Genomic DNA, 20,012 nt, shown 5'->3' with positions numbered 1-20,012 from the left:
CTTGGATTTTTGAGCTTCTCAGGTAACTTTTTGTTTGGGGGATAAACTCCTTACTTCTGTTATTCATGTTACCTTTTCTTGGACATTCACAAACAAACAAAACTTAAAGGAAAAGTCACAAGGAAAATTTGACTTTTCAAGAGGAGGAAAGACTGAATACCTATTGCAGAAAGAAAAAGGTTCCTGACCCTTCAAGGTTAAATGTTGCTCTTTATTGTGAAGAGATATGAAGCAGATGAAGGTGTGTCAAGGGAGGACACCTGCACATTAAAGAAGGGCTAACCTCCTCCCAGAATAATCTGCTGAGCACTTGTGGTTGGGAAGTTGGGGCACTGGGTGGCCGTTCTCTTCACTCTCCTGAAGTGAATAGAGTACCTCACACCTTGCAGAGGATTTCCCCACAGACCTTTTCCTGCCAGGCAAATCTTTGCAGCTGTTTCACTTGGCTCTTGTTTTTTAGGGGTTTTTTGTGTTTTTTTTAATTGATGGCTAAAAGCCACTGTCTTGCCAGTAACTGCAGAACTCTGTAGCTCTTTGACCCCAGAAATCCAGATCTTGGCACATACCTGCAGTGTTCCTGTGTAGCTCTGCTGGAGGTCTTGTACATTGGCATCTAAATGTGGAAGGACTTCATGATCTGTAAGGTGCTGCTCTAGTGGCTGTGTCTGTGTTGCAGGTGCTGTATGATGTGAGAGGCTTTCTGGAGAAGAACAGAGACACCTTTCGTGATGACATTTTAAACATGTTGAAAGACAGCAGGTATGCTTGTCAGGAGGCCACATCTGTTGGGCAGAACCAATTGCATTCATGTAATAAACCAGACCAAGGAAAGCAGTTGCTTTTGCCAGAGCATCAGGCATAATTCTTAATCATTCTTCTCTTTGTGCTGAAATGTCCTGATAGAAGAAAGGAGAGCTGGAGAAGTCAGATGAGGCACAGATTTAATCAGGACTCATGTTGTCCCAGTTTTAAAAAGAGCTTTAACAGCATGACAGGCATCCCTCCAGGCAATTTGGTTTTTTCCCTTTCCCCTTCCCTTTTCTTTCTTCCTCTTATCTCCCTATACCTACAATGGCAAAGCTTCCCCTGAATGAGTCAATGCTCTTTGCCATGCTGTCAGTTGCCAGCTTTTGTACAGATGCTGCTTGTTTTCCAGCCTGCTTGTTAGTGGAAATCATCTGTCCTTATCCTGAGCCAGACTGAGCTGTTGCTGTGGGACTGGGCATGGACTCTAATGTTATATCCCAGAGCTGCAACATGATCTTAGAGAAATGAGCTAATTTTGATCTTGAGCAAGATCTGGGAAACAGAAGCAGGGCCTAGTAGGAGGGAAGGATTTAATACTACAGAGGATCCTACAAGTCTTTGAGCAGCAACTCTACCATGTGCCTCTTACCACAGTCCATGTATTGCCTTTGGGCTCCAGCCTGATGAGACTGTTTCAGAACTGCATCTTCTCTGAAGCTGCTGCAGAGTGTGCAGTGAGAAGCTTTGAAACAACCTGAGGGAGCTGAGACTATGAGCTGCTCATAGTTGTCTTACTTGGACAGTAGCATCTGGGGAACATTTTACATGAGGCTTGAGGCCAGAATTGTGGTTGTTATTGTCCAGCATAATAGATGGACTCAGGCTTTTTCAACATGCCAGAAGGGAAGTTGAGCCAGAAGCAGCCATAACAATAAACTGGTACAAGCAGCTCTGAAGAACTTTGTGCAACTTTGTAAGAACCAGCACCAATGTCTCAGGAGTGGCAAAATGGTGGAAGATTCCCTAGAACTGGAGGGCTAGCTACATGGAAGGTAGCTCTAGAACTCCTCTGGCCACAGAAGAGCTGGGCTTCCAATTTTGTGATCATGTCATGGGGGCTGATCATGATTTGGGAGGCATGACAGTCCCAGTGCAGCTGGCATATCTTCAAGGTAGTTTTGCCTGGGGCATATGCTTGCTCAAGGGACGTGTCCCTTGAGTATCCCCTCCTTGCTCAAGGGAGGTGTCCTAGCCAGTGCAGAAGGGAGATTTTCCTTTGTGTAATATCCTACTTGAAAGTGTGGGAGGGGACTTCTGGCTTTGCAGCTGAGTGTGGCATACAGGGCAGCCCACAGGATCTGGGCAGCCACGTGGGAAGTATTAATTTCCTCACTGAAGTGCCAGCTGAACTGCTTCCTCTGGCACAGCAGGTACAAAAATGAGATGTTTCACAATAGGACAGGGCAGTAGCTGACAATAATAACCATCTTCTCACAGGTGGTAGGTGCCTTGCACCTTCTTTAATTCTTTTCTTCTCCCTTAGGCTGGACTTCATCTATGACCTTTTTGAAAGGGTCTGCAGTCGTTGCAGTGAAGAGACACTGAAGATGGGCACCCAGAGGCGCAGACCGACTGTCAGTTCCCAGTTCAGGGTATGATGTTTTCCAAGAGAGCAGCAGGCTTCTGGGGAGGAGCAGATGGGTAAAGCAAGGCCTGCAGCCAAGAGGAGTCATTCATCCTTGTTTTGTGTCCAGCGCTGAAAATGTGCAGGAATGTTGCAGTGCTAAAAAAAGACAGTGCCACTGCCCCAAGGATTTCTGTCTGGTGTAAAACGTGAGATTATAAGATGGAGCAGAGTGGCAGAGGAGAAGAGTACTTTGCTAAGTATATGAAGTTCTTGAGGTTCTTTGATCTTTCATATTGGTTGGGTGTTTCAGCTAAGTGTATGTGTCCTTTTAGGCCACATTTTTACAGGTATAATGACAATTCCAATAAAACCTTATTAGGAAGATCTTGCAAGTATGAATCTCACACACTTGGATTGTCTGCAGACCTTCTGTTCATTTCACTGTTTTGTTTTCCTGTATTTAAAGTTTGAGAGACTTGTAAAACTAGCTCACAAAAGCTATACAGCTCCAAGAACAAGGATAGCCATAGTCTTAAGAGCAGACTGTGTGGGTATGTTTTGGACAGGAAGGAATCTCTTGGGTCAATGAAATTTTGGTAGGCAGAGTCAAAGGACATTAGGAATGGGAGGGCTGCATGAAGACCTTATTGCATCAAATGTATCCCCTTTCCCTTCTGTAGTGACTGATCCTTTGGGTCTCTCTTGCTGATCTTTAGGATTCTCTCCATTCCCTGATGGCCACGCTCAGTACTTCCAACCCATTTTTCATCCGCTGCATCAAACCAAATACAGAAAAGGTAAGTGTGTCCCCCAGCCATGTGTGTGCATGTGACACAGGCCTGCATGGGCACGCCCTTGCACAAATGCCTAGCAGGTGCCTCAAACTGAGGGTAAGAGCAGTTCCTCCCACCTTCCCTTTTTAATTCTAGTTATTTTTCAGTTCAGAAAAAACACACCCTCGTCCTGGTAATTAGATGGAAAGACTGCATTCTGAATATGAGATTATATAGCCATTCCCACCTCTTTCAGTGCTTATGAAGCCTGGAGGATTAACCAGGCTTGTGCAGAATTCAGAGCTGTGCTAGAAGAAGCAATCACTCCTGTGTATAGTGCCTGTAGAGAAATCTGTTCTGGAATGAAGAGCTTGTACAGTAGGCACTGTCTCCTGCAGATACCTGGCTCTGAGGCAGTGGAAGTGGATGCATCATGAGCAAGTCACAGTGCTTAGGGACAGGCTGGCTCTTGCTTGGACTGTGAGCTGTGGAGGGAGGACATGCTGCTAACTAGATCTGAACTGAACCTTTTCTTTGCATGTTTTGAAACCATGAATGATATGGCAGAAGACAGACTGCTTAGGGGATTTATGCCAGAAAAGAATTCTGTAGTTTGTCTCCAGTTTAACTGAAAAGAGAGACTACAAAGAGACCTGAGTCAGGGTTCTGCACTCTGTAAGTGTTCAGACATTGTATTTTTGCTTTCCTACCATAGTCTGACTGTGAGTGCAGTCTGCAAACTGTTTTCCTTCTTCCAGAATCAGCCCAATTCCCTTTTGTCCCTTATTCTGCACCATGCAGTGCTGTGAGGTTGCTTTCCCCTTGACCCAAACTTTCTCCTTTTTACCTGGCATGCCCAAATATGCAGGGTTGGCTTTTTACACCAGAACAGATACACAGCCTGTGACTGCCTCACTTACTTGGTTTTGATTCTGGATCCCTGTTTAGGCGCCGAACCTCTTTAATCCAGATGTGGTGCTGAATCAGCTCCGCTACTCAGGGATGCTGGAGACGGTGAAGGTTCGGAGAGCGGGTTTCCCTGTACGGCGCCTTTTCCAGGACTTCCTCAGCAGGTAATTGCTCTCACTGTATTGTATGCTGGAACAGCCCCAAAGTATTGAATTCTACATGACTATTTCCTCTTTAACTGCTTCTTCTGGTATGGATCATCTGTGGGATGTTTTTCTAACTGTGGCCTTAATGCTCATATCATCGACTGATCTGGGAGGCCTTTTGGAGACTTGCCTTTAGGCTAAAAGTCAGAATGGAAAAATAGCCAGATGGTCTTTGGTCTTTTTTTCTTTGTCTTTTTTTTTTTTTTTCTTGGTAGCTTTGCCAGAGATTTGCTAGTGTGATGCTGTGAAACCCAGCTGGTCATAATATGTAAAAGGAAAATACCATGCTTAAAACCTTTAGGCAGCTGAAGAAAATTCTAATGGACAGTATAGTTGATGATTAATATTGGAAGAAGTGATTACTTCTTTTAATGAGCTACATCAAAAGGATTTTTTTAAAGTTTAAGGCTAGAAGGGACACTGAACATTGCTTCCTTTGTCTCTTGGAGCACTAAATGCCACCCCTACACTGAACAAAATAACTTGTGTCTGATGAAAGCACGTGTTTCAAAAAGACAGTTGTTCTTTACTGAAAAATTCTGTTGAGTTTGTATTCTTTTACTGGGATTGCAACAATAATTGCCAGTGTGGTAGAAACAGATAAAGGTTGGGGGATGGAAATTTCCAAATTGGAAGGCAAACATGAAGAAGGAGGGTCCCAGAGGAAAAAGGACTAATGAGAGGAGGATAATTAGAGTTAAAAGATTGGGAAGAGAGAGGAAAGGGGGCAGTTACTGTCATCTGTAATCTGATGAGATTCTGTCTTGTTCTTAGGTACAAGATGCTTGTGAAGGGGCCAAGCCTCTCAGACAACAGCAAAGCTGTATGTGCAGGTTTTCTTCAGACCTATGACAGCAGCAAGAAAGAATGGCAGCTGGGTAAAACCAAGGTACTGCATCAGTGTGGGGAAGGGTATGGCTTTGCTCCAGCTGCAAGGGGACGTGATTGCATCTGGTCAGATTGCAAGGCAGTGCAGTCATGACCCTTTCAATACACTGGCCTGTGCCACTGACCTGCAGCATCTCAAATATTTCCCATATTATGTACCTAGAGACATAGCAGGTTTTTTTGATTTTATTTAAACTCCTAATTGACCAAGCCAGATTGATTTTGTTGTGTCTGATCCAATTTAAAGATTCAAGGGGAACAAGCATGGCTCTCGTTTTATGTAATTGTGATGTGTGCCATTAACTCTTGCCTCTTGTGCCAGGTATTTCACTCTGCTTGACTAACTGAAATTCTTGCCCGAGGTAGTGAGCAGAATCTTGGTGTGTATCTAAGCTGTGAATAGCTACATCACCAGATGTATGACAGCTTTCTGTTGGGGAAGCTCAGATGATGCTTTTGCAGCTAGCCCAGATGCTAGCATACATTTTCTGTGAAGAGGTATCCAAATGCTTCTGCCCATTTGCGTAATTCAGATCTTGCTTTGGTGAATGTTTAACACTCCTCTCTTGCCTGGAATAGTCTGGATTTTCATGCAGAAATAGATGTGAGCATTTTGAGGTATATTGCTATAGAAATCTGGGAGTGTGAAGCTGTCTCTATCAAAACTTTCCACATACTCCAGTAAATTCTTCAAAGAATATTCCAAGATGGATGGTGTCCAATGCAGGCAGCATTTCTGAATAGTGGGTATGCAGTCCATATCTAGAGCAGATGGTAGCAGATGGATCAAAGCAATTTCTTGCTTTTTTTTTTTGCCCTTAAGCCTTTAGAAAAGTACTTCAGAATATTTCCAGTGTCACAATAAAACCAGAAGTGATTCAGTGATTCTAGTGAACATTTAATTTGTCCAGGAGATCAGATAATGACATTTGTTGCTTTGAGCAATTATTTCTCAACAACTGGATAGACTATAATATTTATTAAAGCAAAATCTCTCTCCTCTTCCTAGCGGACTGGTGGTAGTCCAGTTAAGAGTCTGGGCTATGAGCTCTGTGTGGCAAGCAAGGAAACCACTGGCCATTGTTGTGGGAAGGACATGTATTAATCTGGAGTTTGGTTGGTTTGTTTTGTTGGGGTTTTTTTCCCATGCCTCCACTGATGTTCCAGAAAGATTTTATCACTTAGCTGTATTTCTGGTCTGTGATTAAAGTGTTCCCCATCTTTGATTTTGGAATCAGGAGTCTCCTCACTGGTGCCTGCAAACCAGGAAGCATTTTGGTGATTCCTGTCCTTGGATAATCCACATTGCTTGGGTGACTGCCAGTCTCCCAGCATTTCAGTGTTAAAGCCTATGAGGAGACTGTGTGTGTTGCAGACCTGTCTGGAAAGCTTAGAAAATGGTGGTTAGAGCTGGTAAACACAGAGTTTGAACTTTCTTCCTAGCATGACAAGAGCTGGAAGATTGCTGCACTACGGTAAGGGCAGCAGGATGGAGGACCAAACTCACATGCACATAACTCACCGTTTAGAGTACAAAAGGTTATAAGCTATACAGCTGAAGTCCAAAGCCCGCTGCAGACTAACAACAAGCAGGAAACCCAGGATGCTTTGAGCCCCTGGAAGCTCTAGGTCCCTTTTCTCTTCAGTCCCCATTGTGCATCATGAAGGACTGAGTCCATCTGCTTGTTTTCACTCACTCCTTGACCTGCACAAGTTATTTGGAAAAAGACAATATGGGTGGTAACTGTGGCAAAGAAAATGTGTGTGTTTTGTCAAAACTCTGGATATAGTCCAATGTATTTATTTTTTCATGATTGTGTCCTGTAAACTAAAACTTGACTGAAGAGCTGTATGTGGCATGTTGGTACACTGCAATCTCTCTGCTTGGGTGCTGGCTGCTGTGAGTCTGGATATTGTGGAAAGAAAGAAATGATTAAGACATGCAGTCTTTGTATTCCTGATGCCTGAGAAGCAAAATTCCCTGAAGCTGGGAAGCAGCTGAGCCATCTTGTTTGGCTGTAGATGTTACTTTCTATTGGGCATGGTTTGTATTAGAGATGTGTGTCCTGGTAGAGGGGAGCAGTTCTGTTTATTGAAAGAATGGATCATTCCAAGGCTGTCCTGGCATGTTCCACACTTGCTGCCATGCTGAATGGCTGGCCAGCCCCTGGCTGCTTCAAGGTGCTGTCATTCCAAGGTGTTATTACCCTGCCATTACATTCTTCAGATGAGTTGCTTGGCATTCTTTCCCATGCAAAGCCATTTCCTTCCTCTCTTGGAGACCACTTTGCAACTCAGCTTTGTCACAGTGCCTCCAGAAAGCCTGTCCCTCGGAAAGCAGCTGCCTTGCAGAGGTGAGGCCTTGCAGAGCAGTGGTGCTTCCTGGTAGGACCTTCCCTGCTGTCTGCATCCAGCATCTTGCTATGCCTTGGATTACAGACTGCTTTGTCTGCATTCATGTTTCAGCTGGTGCTAGGTAACATAGGCCTGGAATACTTGGATTGATGGAGAAATGAGCCTTATTTTTCCAGAGTCTTTCAGGTAAAGGTGAAGCTACCAGCTAGGGGGAACAGAGCATAGATCATTGTCCTGAAAAGGAAGTCCCCTGCATGGCCTTTCTGCCACTTTTGCTGCTACAGGTGCAGATCTGGGTACTCAGGTTGGTATTCCCAGAACTAATCTTGGCTTAGTCAGGAGTAGCTACTGAAAAAGGTGTGACAAGCCCATGGGGATGTAACCTAGGAAGAAGTATAAGGGGTGGGTGAAGAGCAAGGCTTATAGAAGGGGGAATACTTCCTGCAAAATGAATGGAAGGATAATTATATCCCTAGCAATTGTTTGAAGGAGGAAGGAAAAGACTCTGTGAATTAGTGCAGGGGATTGTGAAGCTTGGGAAAGGAAACGGAGGAGGAAGGGCAGGATGATCTTTGTGTTTTTCATTAAGAATAGAGCAGCTGCTGTGCTGTCAATTGTCAAATTAATGTTTATAAGAGGTATTAATGTATGCAATACAGGTTTTATATGGTGGTATGGCAGAGTTGAGGGCTTGAATGCAAACAAGCAGTGTGATCATGAAAGAGATTGTGCTAAGGTGCCTTTGCCTTCACTGGGAATGTGCAGGGATGGGGCAGCAGCTTCCATATGACCCTTTCTTCAGTGCACCTGGGCCTTCTGCCATACTTACCATACCCACAACACAGCTTTCCTACAGTGGTTTAATACAGTAACCTTTGCTGTTTGAAGGCATTAATTTCCACATTTCAACCCGCTGGTTTGCAGGGCCTGTTTGGAGGAGGTTGCTGTACACTGTTTGGCATCCAGGTCACAGTGACCCACTTCCTGCTTTCCCAGTGTTGTCCCCAAGAATCATATGATCCCACTTATGTACACATGGGTACCCAAAGAGATACATTTGTGTCTGCTGATCTCTGTGACAGCTTAGCATGTTCACTGTCCCACTGATGGTGCATGCAGGCTTTGAGGTTATGTGAGGAACAGCGTGGTGATGCACTGTGGTTTAAAACCTGGCCAGTGTCTAGTACCAGCAGAATGTGATAGATGTAACCTTGTAAAATCCGTGTAATACAACATAACCTTGTATGTTTTGTTCAATCATTTTTTTCTCAAATGAAAACAATCCTATGTTTTCAGAAAATGACTATGAATAATGACAAAGAAACAGCCACTTTCTAGTTTATTTCTACAAGGTATCAAAAAAACTTCTGGACTTGAAATGCATGTTATTCTTCCTTGTCATCTCGTGGAGTCTAAATAACCTCCAAACCTTCAAAATGCCAAAAATTTATAACTAGATATTGCTGGATTTTGAGATTAACCCCTCACTCCAGCATATATAGATCCTGTAATCCTATAGGATTAGGGTTGAGTCTCATGGATCTCTGCATGCCCTGAAGTTCCTCCCCCACCCCAAACTGGTCTGGCTCAGCAAAGACTGTGCTTGCTAGGGAAATACTGATGGTCTGAGTATTTTTACAATTTGATGAAGATAATGGACCGAGACAGTGTTTTGCTGGTTGCATTCTTGAAATGGGTGACTGCTGCTTGGGTCTGGAATGTAATGGAAAGAGCAATCCCTGCCTCAAAGAAATCTTTAAAAGATTGTTGAGTTGACAGAGGGAGTGGATGTACAACTTGCAGGGAAGGATGCCAGCTTCATGGTTGGCAGTACCTTGATAATGAAGCTTCTTTTCAGGCTACCCATGGTTATTTAGTCATTACAAAACAGCTCATTTCTTAATGGAAGCTGCTCCCCAGGAGAAATTCAAGTGCAGGAAAGCCACTGGCTATGGGTACTAACTCAAGGAGAGGTGTCAGTACACAATGGTAATTGCAGGGGGAAGGAAGAGCCTTAAGGGATGAGGCCAAAAGCAGTGATGGAGGAGAAGGGATAGAGGGACATAGAGGGGAGAAAGAGGGCAGTTGGTGCAGGGCACTGGACTAAATGACTGTTCAAATCTTTGGCCTCTCAGCACAACCACATGAATCCAGTACATTTGTAAGGAGTTTCTACTGATTAATGTGGTTCTGAGTTCTGCAGATTGATGAAGATCAGCTCACATTCTGTGTATATGAGAGTGCTTTAACAAGTGGGGCTGCACTTCCCTAGTGTAGCCTGTTCTGCTGCTGGCCCTGGCAGGGATTTATTCAAAGCCAGGCAGCAGGTCACACGAGCATGGCCATATGGCACTTGCTGCTGTGACTGCAGCTTGTATGGACATGTCTCACCAGCTTATTCTAGTCTGGGTACTGCTAGCAGTGTACCCACAGCACCGTGGAGCTCCCTGCAGGCTGCAATCCATCTCAAAAAGCAGCACATTTATTTCAGGAATTTCTGCTGAATCCTGTGCTAACCTAATGCACGCCAGCTGATTTAACATTGCTTAGACATGTCAGCACAATTCCTGTAAACATGGCCTTATCTTGCTCGTATCTCAGTTCTTTTGTCTTTAACGTAGCACCTGCATTCTTCACAAGCATTTAGCACCGAGCAGAAGTTGTAAATACAGGCGGTGAAAGATGCTTGAGAATTAAAATACTGGACACTGGGGTGCAACCAGTAATACTTGGAGAGTTCTGTGGTCAGAGCTCAGTTGCCCCTAGTCATGCTCCACTGTGGAACCTCTTCAGCACGGAAGCATCTCACCCCAGAGTGTCTGGAGGTCGGTGGAGGGCTTCAGCACCGGTGGGCTTGAGAGTAAGCTTTCTGTCTCGACTGGGCTTTTGGCTTTTCGCCTGCCTGCCATTAAGATTCCTGTAAAAGTTACTTCCTGGAGTCTAGAAATCGAGAAGTTCCTCCCTTTCCTTGAAACGCGGAGGAGTTTCTTCGCAAAATATTTAATCACCCAAGCAGGTCCCAGTGCCTGCTGCAGGGAGGTACCGGATTGCGCCGGGCAAGCTGTCAGCTGGGAAAGAGTTAAGCACCGGCGCAAACTTGGGCTCTCCTCCTCCCTCCTCTTTCCCTCCTTCCTCTGCTCCCTCCCTCTCTCTCTTTTAAGTCTTGACCACCGAGTGAGGGCGGCGGGGGTTGGGCTCGGAGTTTGGCTCCCGCCGCTGCAGAACTTTTCCCGGCGCTCGCAGTGCGGGCGCCCGGGGCAGCGCGGGGGCGGCGGCAGCGGCAGCGCAGCCGCCCGGGCACGGAGCGCTCTCCGCGCCGCTCACCCGGGGATGAAACCGCCCGGCTCTCCCGGGGACTGACTTCTTTCCTCTCTTTGTGTTTACTGAAACTCCTCCCCGTGGCGTCAGGTTTTCCTGAAGGAAGCTCTTGAGCAGAAGCTGGAGAAGGATCGGGAAGAGGAGTTGAGGAAAGCAGCTATAGTCATCCGGGCCCACGTCTTGGGCTACATGGCAAGGTCAGTGCTGGGGGCTGCCCCACCATCCCTGTGCTTGCGTGCCTGGGTTGCCCCGACACCCTGCTTTGCTCTCTAGTCCCCTAGCATCCGTCCCGTCTTCCCCTCCTGTGTTCTAAGGGAGAGCTGCAGAATCTGCCCTCCCTGCCAGCATCAGCTCTGCTGAAACCTTCCTGCACCTTTGGCACCTCTTTTTCAGTTATGTGCACGTTTGCACCTTCCCTCAACGCTACTCAGCAGGCTTCCCGTGGACTTTTGTACCCATTGCTTGCCTGTGATGACACCTTTTCCTTGCCTTCAGGGCTCTCCTGGCTGGGCCCCACCTAGCTTTGGGTCCCCTCCTTTCCCTTGTGCCTGTCAACTCTGTTTTCTGCTCCCCCTGCCAATTGCTTCTTCCTCACTTGCAGTTCTGCCTTTGCTCACCCTCTTTCCTCGCCCTGCCTGTTTGCCTTGTGATCTCCCCCTCCTTTTAACTGTTCAGAATTGGTTTTTGGCCAGCTCTGCAACAGTAATCTCCTCTTGCCTCTCCCTTTTGCACCTGACCAGTGAAGGTTTGGGAGAACCAACTGCAGACAAACGGCCCCTCCTCTGCCCTCGAAGTCAGTGCAACAGCTGACTCCTTAATGGCTGTGGTATGCACACTTAATCCCAGTAAGATGCTCTTTCCTGGCTGGTCTTTGCTCCAGACACCTGTCAGTCAGGGTTGTGAGGAGGTGAAATCCCTGGCTAGCAGAACTGTTTCAGCAGGCACTCTTCTTAGAGCTCCAGTTACACCAGGTAGCTCATTTTTCATTGGGAAATGTGTGCAAGGGTTGTAGCCTGCCTTGCCAGTGTGGAATATCAGCAAAATACACATTTGGTCTCTGGGGCTTTTTATTCGTTTATTTATTTCCCTCTAGGAAGACAAATGAGCTCGCTCTATTGTTGGTGCATGAGATTGCAAGTTCTTTATGTCAGGGCCTCTTCTCTCTTTTACTTTTTGTCTAGCGTTTGGAGAGAGGGGTAGGGATTAGCACAGGAAAATTGATTTGCTGGAAACACCACTGCAGGCATACTGGATTACTGCTTTTCTGAAATCCTGGTGAGGAAGCTGCTGTCCTGCAGGGCTGTGATGGAGACTGTGTGGCAGCAGTGTTCCTCTTGGTTAGAAATCTTGTGGTCCTTCAGCCTCCACACTTCTGAATTCCTCATCCCACATGTTGCTGTTATGAGTCTCATCCTTAAGGACAAGCTGTGCTTCTGTAGCCAGACTGTAAATCTTCACAAGCAGCTGGAGGTAACTGGACTTCACAGGGGAGGAGAGTAAAGAAGAGCTGGAAAGGGGGTCTGTAAAAGTTTCTGTGAAGAGAGTTTCCAGTTGCACTGCACCTGGATTGAAAAAAGTCCAGCAGGCAGGAGTTCATCTGGGCAAGTGCTGAATGGTCTGTGCAGAGTTGGGCAGGAATATCAGTATGTGTTGCCTTAAGCTTGTACCATTTCTGTTAGTTTTGCAAGTATAAGTGTATGTAAATTCATTTGGTCTCATGCAAAGTAGACTGGCAAACGAGGGATTTTACTGGTTTCTCCCCCTTTGTGAACTTGTTCTGAGCCTGGAGAACCAGATTTTCTTTGCTCTCATTCCCTGCAGCCTATGCAGCCTAGTGTCTCTGATCACTAAAATGTGAGACAAGAAAATCAAGCCCACTGAAAAGACCCCATTCTTATGTAGCTAATCTGGAAACTCTGAGATGCAGGTGACAGCTTCACCAGCTAAAAACCACATAGTACAGGATCCATGTGTGAACTTGGCTGTGCCCTGGTTTCTTCAGGACTGTTCTTTATGTGAAGAAGACGGTAGCAAATTGCTCCGTAACCCTGTGATCTCTAGTCCTTGGAGGCATAACTGCTAACTACAGCTCATTGACAGAATAATTAAGTAAATTTCAAATACAGCATTGGAGTCTTGCAGCCAGCCTGCCCTCCCTGGTGTGCTGCATGGTCAGGAGGTCTCCCAGCCCCTTCGCTTGGTCTGCAGGTTGAACTTCTTTGGCCAATGCAGAAGGGTGAGTGGAAGCTTGAACAAGGGGAATGAGGTTTGCAGCCTGTGAGCAGCAATTCCAGCTGAAGGGCATCTGCAAGCTTGGCTGTGGTCATGAGGAATGAGGGGGCACTTCAGCTTGGCAGATTAGCAGGCAGTGCTGGCCTGGAGCTGGGCAGGGCTTGGCACATGTTGCACTTGAGAGAGTTTCTGGCAGATGCATTTTGTAAAAGTCAGAGCACCCTTTTTGATGCACTTAGTCTGCCTTGGCAGAGAGTGCATGTGCAGCTGTTCACACCCCATGTGCAGGGCACAGGGTGGACAGAAGGAGTGGGGATGAGGGGACTGCAGCCCAGTAGTAATTAACCTAAAACCTCCTACTGCTTACCACCTCTTGCTTTTCCTTTTCTTTTCTCTGTGCTTCCTCCTTTTGACTTAATACTTATGGAAAAGAGCATGACCTCTGCACACTACATCTATTAGCATCCCTCTCCTGATTTTCTTGACTGGGCTGATGGATCTGATGTGCAGGGAGGTGGCAAGCTGTTAGCATAGGTCTCTGTTGCCATTTGAAGGGAATTTCCTTGCCAGGAGAGGGATTTTAAGGTGTGTCTTTTCCTCAGGGTGTTGCAGAAGATGTGTGGGAAGTTTGTGTGAGAATACCATGCTTTTTCCACTGTGCTTTCTAGGACTGCAAGACCTCAAGGATTACTGTAGCCTTCTGGCCCAAGATCCTGTGCAACAGCCCCAGAGGATTTCTCTCTGCACATTTTGTTTGGATTAGAAAAGTTTTTCATTTGACTAGTACCAATGGTTGTTTCCCCAGTGCAAGATACTAAGGCATCCAAATATATTAAATTACTTTAAAAAATGTCTGCTTATTTTCAGCCTTAATAGATGTCAGCTTCAGGTTGGTTAAATCTTATGGCCCCTGTTGGAAAAATAGAAATGTGGATCCTTTAACTGGGGTAAAGCCTTTCCTTAGGCTTTTCTGTTTCTTAAGGTCCTGCATGGAGCAATTGCTCTCATTCTGTAAGCCTGAATTTCTGGTTCCAGTCCTGCTCCCTCAAAAATCACTTGAGGGTCTGACACTGTTCTTGAAATGGGGGTGCTAGCACAGAGCACAGAATAAAAGTAGTATTCTATACAACAGTATTTCTGCTTACAAGAATAAGAATCTGAGTAGTATTTTTTTCTATAGCATTGTGGTGGGAGTTTGCCTTTGTGTGATGACCTAGGGCCCAAAAATCCAGTTTTGACTTGCTGCGTCCCAACATAGTCCCACATCAGTTGTGTTTGGCCTTTGATTCTTCAATACAAAACCTTATGATTGGCTCTTTGGGATTGTTTAATGTTTGCTTGAATCTAGTTTACAAATTGATCCAGATTACTGTGTAATGCTAACTCCTGTTATTTGCCCAGTTTATGTATCATGTACAAACTTCTACCAGGAACTTTTTTCATGTCCTTGATAAAGGTAGTCTTTAATGCAGAGGCAAAACCTGGCTTTTCTACAACATTACTAGACTACAGAAATACTAAATGATGATTGTTGTGTTTTGGGGCCCTATCATGTTCTTAAAAGTGCTGTAGAGTTGATTTTGATGTCATTGACGATCCTTGTGGGTCTCTTGCAACTCAAGATATTGTGATTCTTGTTTAGGCAAAATGTTGTGCAATACATTCGTTTATGTGAACTTGTTATGATGTTTGATTCAGCCATCAGTATTGTAGTATCAGTGTGTTTTCTCCCAGACAACGTGAAATTAATCTCACCAAATCTATTTTTGCACTGTTTTTGCCTTTCCTGGAGTAATTTGCTTTTGGCCACTTAAGAGATGGACCAATATTTGTTCTCATATAGTAAGGGCATTTGTATGTTTCTATTATAATAAATCCATACTTAGTGATTATGCCCATTGCACAGTGAATGTGTTTATGTGCAATGCAAGGAGACTTTGGGCCAGAGGACCTTCCCTTTCCATGGCCAAATACCTCTCCCTCATCGTCTGAGAGTCTTCACAAAAGTAGGTGCCCATTGAAACAAACTATTGGTAGATTAGGAGGGAGAACACTGAGGTGAATATGATTTACAGGTAGTGAGTGGCAGGAGAGGAACAGAAATCATGTCACTTGTGACCTGTGCTTTTCGAAAAGGACTTTCCTATGGATGTGGTCAGTGTGCAAGGGCATGAGGAATGCAGAGCACGTATGACTTAGAGATGCATTAAGTGTGTGGTTCTGTTTTCAGGAAGAAGTATCAGAAGGTGCTATCCAGTGTTGTAATAATCCAAAAGAACTACCGAGCATACTTCTGGAAGAAGAGCTTGCAGCGCCTGAAGGCCTCTGCGGTGACCCTGCAGAAGCACTGGCGTGGCCGCCTGGCTCGCAGCCTCTACCAGCACCTGCTGCAGCAGGAGCTGCAGCGCCGGCAGGAAGCCGAGGAGAGGAGGAGGCAGGAGGAGGAAGAGCAGATCAGAAGAGAGGAAGAGGAAAGACAATGGCAAGAAGAGGAGGAGCGTAGGAGGAAACAGGAAGAGGAAGAGGTGAAGGAAAGGTACAGGATGGTATCTTGCATTCTGTCTTGGGTTTAGGCAGTTTAAAGGGGAACATTCTAGAATGGGTTCTCCCCCTTTGTTTTAACCAGTCCCAATACCACCAATAAAGAATGAATACAAGTAGCTATAAGCGAAAAAATAAGTTTACTAACAAGTGAAGCTGCAACAGGCAAAAACCAACAGTAAATAATCACTATATACAAAATTGCTAAATCTCACAAACTCCCTGAGAACAATCTGAAACCCAAAATGGTGGAAATCCCTCTTTCCAAGATGGCACCCGCCACATGCCATGGTGCACAGGGAGTCAAAGGGAAAATGGCATCAGAGCCTCCCACTCAAGATGGCAGCCTTTGCAGGTGACCACGCTGTTGGGAGACAAAGGGGAAGGATGGCAGGAATCCCTCATGGGAATGAAGGAACTTAACTGGCAGTTCTTGCAGCAAATCGGAAGTGCTGCAGTCTGTGGGGTCAGCACTGCTGCTTGCTGCACTTGCTGGACTCTGCTGGGTTTATTATATATAAATTTCAACATATAATGGTGTGGTAGTTTGCTTTTCAGGAGTAGTTCTCCTAGGCTTTTGTTATGTACTTTCCCAAAGGGGGATCTCATCAGACTGTGTGGCAAGCATCAGAAAATTCTAAGGTTAGAAGCACTCACCTTGAATCCAGTGTGCAGTTTTGGGCACCAGAATATAAAAAGCATTAAACTAGAGAGTGTCCAAAGCAGGACAGTGAGGATGGCGAATGTCTGGAGAGGAAGCTGTATGAGGACTGACTGAGGTCACTTGAGGAGACTGAGGGAAGACCTCATTGTGGTCTTCAACATCCTCATGAGGGGAAGAGGAGGAGTAGGCTCTGATCTCTTGACTCTCATGCCCAGTGACAGGACTCAAGGAAATGTCAGGAAGCCGAGTTAGGGAAGATTCAGGTTCAATACCAGGAAAAGGTTTTTCACCCAGAGGGTTGTCAGTATTGGAACAGATTCCCCAAAGAAGTGCCCACAGCACCAAACCCAACAGAGTTCAGGAAGCATTTGGACAATGCTCTCAGGCCCATGGTGTGACTCTTGGGGTGTCCTGCACAGGACCAGGAGTTGGACTCATTGATCCTGATGAGTCCCTTCCAACTCAGCATTTGATTCTCTAATAGAAGGAAGGACCTATCTAGTTTATTGGCTATAGAGTGTTTTTGCCCTTCAGTTCCCAGAGCATTAGAAATGTGTTCAACCCAGCATCATAGCAGAGAAGTGTCAATGTTTCTGGGAGTCAGGCAAACTCATTTTATTTTCATTTTCTAATTAATGTTAAATGGCACCTGAGTGAGTAGCCAGGACGGTACTAGCAGACCAATGTGTCTAACTTCTGAACATCCATTTGACCTAAAAAATGAGGTGGAAGTCCACTGAGAACAAGCAAAAAGCAACACAAATGTAGAGACAAAGTCAGAAGGACCTAGGCATGATTTGAGCTGTAGTGAACCAGAAGTTGGCATGCAGTTATTGTACATACAGTTTTAGCAGAGGGGAGACACGGAACAATTTGGTCTAACATTCAACAGGAAGAAAAATAATAATGTTGAGAGAAATGAGGTATTTGATGCTATTTTTATCTTCCCCAAAAGTTTAACTGTTGGATATTAAATACGATAAGGAAGAATGTGCAAGAATTTAGAACATGTCATGAAAATAAAAGTTAGAAAATGCTCAGATAAACCAAATTACAAATTATAAAGAAGGTATGCGGATTTGGTGAAAGTAATGTTTGGATACTTCAAGAACTAGGTAAAGCAGTTTAAAACAATAGCTATTATCTTTCTTCTTCTTTGTGGATAGTAATGTGGATAGTAATTTTTCCATAAAAATGGAAAATACCAAACAATTATGACCCCCTTTTAAAATGGGAAAAGGAAGATACATAAATAAGGGAAATGTGGACCAGTCAGCCTGACCTCAGTTTCAGGAAAATACTGAAACAAACAAACAGTTGTAAATGCTTGATAAAGGAATTAAGCCAATGTGGATTTCTGAGAACAGTGTTAGAGTTACCTGTTTCCTTCTGTGGTGTCTTATGGCATGTCTTGTGGACAGGGAAAAGCCATGGAGGATAGGTAACTTGACTTTGGGTAGATAAAAGCTTGGTAAGGGCTTTGATACGTTATGACAATACTCTAAGATGCTTGAAGAAATCTGCTTTGGGAAAAAGTATGTGAAGCAAGATTAGGATTTCTATTTTTTATGCATTTAATTAATAAACAATAGTAGCTTTTTGTTAAATAAAAGAGAACTCTTGAATGGGATTTTTCCATGATCTCTGCTGGATATGGTACTTGTGCAATGTTTTCATAAGAACTTGGATAAGGAAATATGAATATCCTTATTAAATTTGCAGATAAAACCATCTGCTGAGGGGCTGTAGGCTTATAGCCTAGGATTACAGTTCAGATAATTTTGGCAAGTTAAAGGATCTGAAAAACAGGATAACTTTGGGTACAGACATATGCAGATTTACAGTCAGGAATAATCAAATGCACAGGGAGCGGAGGAGGAATGCTTACTTCAACAGCAGGAGGAAGGTCTGGAGGCTAAGTTGAGTGTGTCACCAGTGTCATGCTGTGTGAGAGGGGAAAGCAAATGATCTCTATAAACAGAATTGTTTCTGTAGGATGAGGTGATGGTTCAATACCCTTCAGTTGGAGTACTGTCCCTAGTTTTGGGTATCACATTTCAGGAAGAGTGTAGATCAGTTGATGATGACTAGAAAGCAGGAAGAAATACCAAAGGTTTAAAAACTGTGAGCAACAGTTGCAGGAATTTTTATGTAGATCATAGGTGGCACTCCTAATGTGTTTTAGAATGGTTGTGATGGTGTTGCTTTTGAGCTGTCTTGTAATTTAAGGCAGTTGTTTTACTCATGATGACTGCTAGGGATCTTTCAGTAAGTAGAGTTGGAACCATCTGGATCTCACTTATGTCAGCTTTCATTTACAAATATTTCCTGGATTTTTTTTTTTTGAGAGTGTGAGCACAAGAGCGAGAGTTTTAAGGACTTTGTGACTTACAGCTGCAGTTTAGAATTTGTCTGGGAAAATCTGCAAGGCCTGGGAAAAAAATATCATTGCCCTTCTGTTCTCCCTGGGGTTGAATTATAGGTTTGAAAGTCACCACTGGCAGTGGTCACTTTCTTCCATCCAGCAGCATCCTATTCCTGCTCCCTAAGCATGACCCTGGCATTTGTCTGTCTGCTGGTTCAGTTGTTTGTAGCATTCTTGCTCTGGAGAAACTGGCCATAGTGATAGCTTTGCTATGGAGTGTAATCTTTTTGAACTGGGTAGAACTGCAACACTGTGGGATAGTTTTTTTCCTCTGCTCACGTTTACTAACAAACTCTGACTCTTACAGTCTTCACTAATTAACTGGATTTTGCATGCCACTGAGAAGTTATGTGAGTTGGGGCTTTAATACAGTAAAAGCAAAACAAAACACAAATTCAGTGCTGGTATTGCTATAATTCTATTTTTAAAAAATGAACAGTTTCCTGATATCTGTCAATTACACAGCCTCAATATGCACAGATATATTGTACTTCAGAAGATTCTGTTTACATTTATCATGAGTCTGATTTGTCTTTCTGTCACTGTTTCCAATGTCCTTCCTGGTGTGTTCCAACTAATCTAATTTCCTAATTGATCTGAAAGTTAAGTGCATGGGGAAAATCTGTTACGTCCACAAAGGTCATGCCAACCACAGAGAATTGGATTTTTACTAAATTGCAAAAGCTTTTAAATCAGTCTTACAGCAAGTACCTCATTTTAACCTTATCCATGGAGGGATGATGTGTCCATGTAATTCTGAAAACCTCATGTAGGAGAACTAGGTCTGTCTCTGACTGTTATATTTTGTTTTTGACAGAGAAAAGGAGCAACTGAATGCGCTATTGCAGGTGGCCCAGGTAAGTTTAAAAGTTGTTCTTTTCACATGGTTTCTTGTGAATATCTGTGAAGTGTCCTTCATTGCCTCTGCTTTGCCTGGATACTGATACTGTTGTGGCAGCATCAGTATTATGACAACACTATTTAAAAAATGGGCTTTATTCACGCAAAACCTGCAGGCAAAGGTGCACAGAGTTAACAAGGTAGGGCTTTTTTCAAGGCTCTTGTATGAGCCTGCACTGGTTCTATTTGAAAATTTCCATATTGAACATGCAGCATCCTATTTTTATCTCTACTGCTTGAGCTTGTTAGATAACCTTGTGATGTGCAACACTGTGACACAGTCTGTTTCGCTGGATTGTTGCCTGTAACAGCCGAAATAAGAGTGCGGCCAACTGCTGCCATGGCTAAAATAAACCCCTTGTAACTGGTCTAATTGTTGGTACTCGACATACCAAAGAGCAGACCACCTACCCTGAGGTGTGTGAAA

General features: G+C 44.3%; 1 protein-coding gene across 4 annotated transcripts in view; it reads left to right on the top strand.

Annotated features, from left to right (window-relative positions):
• LOC139593747 (unconventional myosin-X-like) overlaps positions 1–20,012 on the top strand; it is a 95,531-nt gene that overhangs the window by 50,729 nt on the left and 24,790 nt on the right. For all 4 annotated transcript variants that reach the window (XM_071435067.1, XM_071435065.1, XM_071435066.1 and 1 more), the window contains 8 exons: positions 677–759; positions 2,291–2,399; positions 3,091–3,171; positions 4,096–4,220; positions 5,037–5,151; positions 10,914–11,020; positions 15,286–15,591; positions 19,503–19,542. In XM_071435067.1, the coding sequence (XP_071291168.1) occupies positions 677–759; positions 2,291–2,399; positions 3,091–3,171; positions 4,096–4,220; positions 5,037–5,151; positions 10,914–11,020; positions 15,286–15,591; positions 19,503–19,542 (966 nt within the window). The remainder of the gene's footprint in view (positions 1–676; positions 760–2,290; positions 2,400–3,090; positions 3,172–4,095; positions 4,221–5,036; positions 5,152–10,913; positions 11,021–15,285; positions 15,592–19,502; positions 19,543–20,012) is intronic.

This window comes from Agelaius tricolor, unplaced genomic scaffold, assembly GCF_023055355.1.
Source record: "Agelaius tricolor isolate 1412-34295 unplaced genomic scaffold, bAgeTri1.0.p SCAF_10, whole genome shotgun sequence".
In the NCBI taxonomy this organism is placed as follows: Eukaryota; Metazoa; Chordata; class Aves; order Passeriformes; family Icteridae; genus Agelaius; species Agelaius tricolor.
Note: the sequence above shows the minus strand (reverse complement) of the source record. Positions and strands in the feature narration are given on the sequence as shown.